Source organism: Oncorhynchus gorbuscha, linkage group LG02 (assembly GCF_021184085.1).
Source record: "Oncorhynchus gorbuscha isolate QuinsamMale2020 ecotype Even-year linkage group LG02, OgorEven_v1.0, whole genome shotgun sequence".
Classification (NCBI taxonomy): domain Eukaryota; kingdom Metazoa; phylum Chordata; class Actinopteri; order Salmoniformes; family Salmonidae; genus Oncorhynchus; species Oncorhynchus gorbuscha.
Window position 1 is genome coordinate 17,627,620 of NC_060174.1, and position 2,576 is coordinate 17,630,195.

General features: G+C 39.7%; 1 protein-coding gene across 1 annotated transcript in view; it reads right to left on the reverse strand.

Annotated features, from left to right (window-relative positions):
- Positions 1-2,496, reverse strand: part of LOC123998029 (homer protein homolog 3-like) — a 41,257-nt gene extending 38,761 nt beyond the window's left edge. The window contains exon 1 of the mRNA XM_046302877.1: positions 2,473-2,496. Coding sequence (XP_046158833.1) covers positions 2,473-2,474 — 2 coding nt within the window. The 5' untranslated portion in view covers positions 2,475-2,496. The remainder of the gene's footprint in view (positions 1-2,472) is intronic.
- Positions 2,497-2,576: the final 80 nt, after the last annotated feature.

Consider the following 2,576-nt stretch of genomic DNA (forward strand, 5'->3'; position numbering starts at 1 on the left):
TACTGTATTTACAAGAACTCTCCCTGAGCTGTCCCTGTAAGGAAGGTCTCTGAAGTGTTTGTGTTGGTTTGTTATCTTATTGGCTTTTTTATTCTACTGGAGAACCGTGTCTTTCTTCAATCTCTCAATCTGTGAAACCACAGATTTTAAACTCAAAATATGCTAAAAATAAAAAGGCATTAATACAATATGTCAGTTTGTAGAAATACATCTCAGACAGAAAACAATGCACAGTGGGAAGGCTTGGCATTGGAGTTTGTGCACACTAATTATGTTGTGCACTGGCCTGTTAGAGACTATATTCAGCTGACTGACTTTTTGTGCTGTGCAGAAGGCTCCATGTTCATTTTAGATTAAATTTCTCACCTGTTCCAGTGCAATTTGCAGGAGAGAAGGCCATATTGTAGTTGCAAAATCTGCACATGCATAATTTTCCAGCCCTTATCATAGAGACATAGATCAAATATGGCATACAGGCAGAGATGCATAACCAAAACACAGATGGTTCATCTGGAAATGTCTCTCGAGTCAAGTATCCCTGACCTCAATGTGCAATGCAAGACCATCAGCTGAAATGCTCCCAGATGGGGCATCTACAGTATTTATGGTAAAACAAATGGCAGGCCTTCACTTTATATGACTATTTTACCTACAAGAACGGTATGCCACCATGGATGTTAAAGGTAAAATACAACACAGCCTACATGAGGCATGTTGCAGACACCTGCTGCCAGTAGGAAATGCCATAATGTCCTAGAAATTTGAAAGAGAATTGGAACAAGAAAAGGCAATGTATGAAACCTAGTAGACCACCGCAGTCAAATTAAACTACGACAAAGCTTGAATCCAGCCATTAGATCAGTGTACAGAGGATAGCAAAACAGGAAAGAAAGGAAAGAAATTAGTACCATAGTGCCCTCAAAGCTCATCACCAAGATAAGGACCCTGGGATTAAACACCCCCCTCTGCAACTGGATCCTGGACTTCCTGATGTGCTGCCCACAGGTACTAAGTTTAGGTAACAACACATCCCCCACGCTGATCCTCAACACGGGGGCCCCTCAGGGGTGTGTGCTCAGTCCCCTCCTGTACTCCCTGTTCACTCATGACTGCATGGCCAGGCATGACTCCAACACCATCATTAAGTTTGCAGATGACACAACAGTGGTAGGCTTCTACCACCAAGCCATAAGAATCCTCAACAGCTAATCAAATGGCTACCCAGACTATTTGCATTGACCCCCCAACCCCCTTTTACGCTGCTGCTACAGTACTCTGTTTATTATCTATACATAGTCACTTTAACTCTACCTACATGTGCATATTACCTAAATTACCTTGACTAACCAGTACCCCTGCACAATGACTCTCTACCGGTATCCCCTGTATATAGCCTCACTTTTGTTATTTTACTGCTGCTCTTTAATTATTTGTTACTTTTATTTTTTACTTATCTATTTTTTAGTTAACACTTATTCTTCTTAAAACTGCACTGTTGGTTAAGGGCTTGTAAGTAAGCATTTCACGGTAAGGTCTATTGTATTCAGCGCATGTGACAAATACAATTGGACTTGATTTGAAGTGTAGTTAGCAGTGGGGCAAGTCATTTAAAATAAATAGCGATGAGCTCAGTTACGTTTTACCTGTGTCCATTTGCTAGACCACTTATGCTCAGCCAATGGAAGACAATAAAACATTAAACACAATTGGCTGCAAAGTCTGAGATGGAAAATGTACAATGAATATGGAGAGTTTACTTTGACATAAAGACCGATTTTTCTATTGAGTACACACGCACCAGCCCACTTCTATATTTTGCCTTGATTGGTCAGTCAAAAGACAAATTTGTGAATAAAACTCTCAGAATCAGGCTGCTTGCGTAAACACAGCCATAATGACTTCAGTAAAGTTGTTATTGAGTAGGAGTGTATTTTCTATACCAGTCACGCCCGATGTCCACCAGATGTATATGCCTTCTCCCACCTCATGACTATAGCAAGGACATATTGAAAACATGTATTATGCTCACAATGAGATCATGATAACATTATTTGAATGATATAGTCGCCTCAGCCTCTGTACACATACATTTGCATGATTGTTTTACCAGTAAATCAGATCATAAATTAATTTGTATCATTATTTTTAACTGTTGAGTAAAAAAAGAATACAAAATAAGCTGAATTCCTGATTGTGAGTTTCCAGATCATGGACTTTTTAAAATGACATCCTTGCTTGCTGCAAACTTGTTTCCTGGGACAAACTTTGCCATTATTTGTGAGGCAATACCTTCTGTTAATGGAGTGGAATATTTTGATCCAAAATACATTTGTACTGCAATGATGATTGACTGCCTACAGAGAGGAAGAGGCGAAGATATTTCCAAAATAATAAACCCAGTGCGTTTCTATGGGCTTATTTTGGAACTAAACTTGTCGCTTGTGCTTTCCCAGCTTTGGGACAACTACTCACATTGTTCGGCCGGAGACATCTTGTCACACATTATACAGATATCTGCTGGCTACTGTGTTGAAAATATGACCAATTGCGTCATCCATAGGAGGAGCTAATGTTGA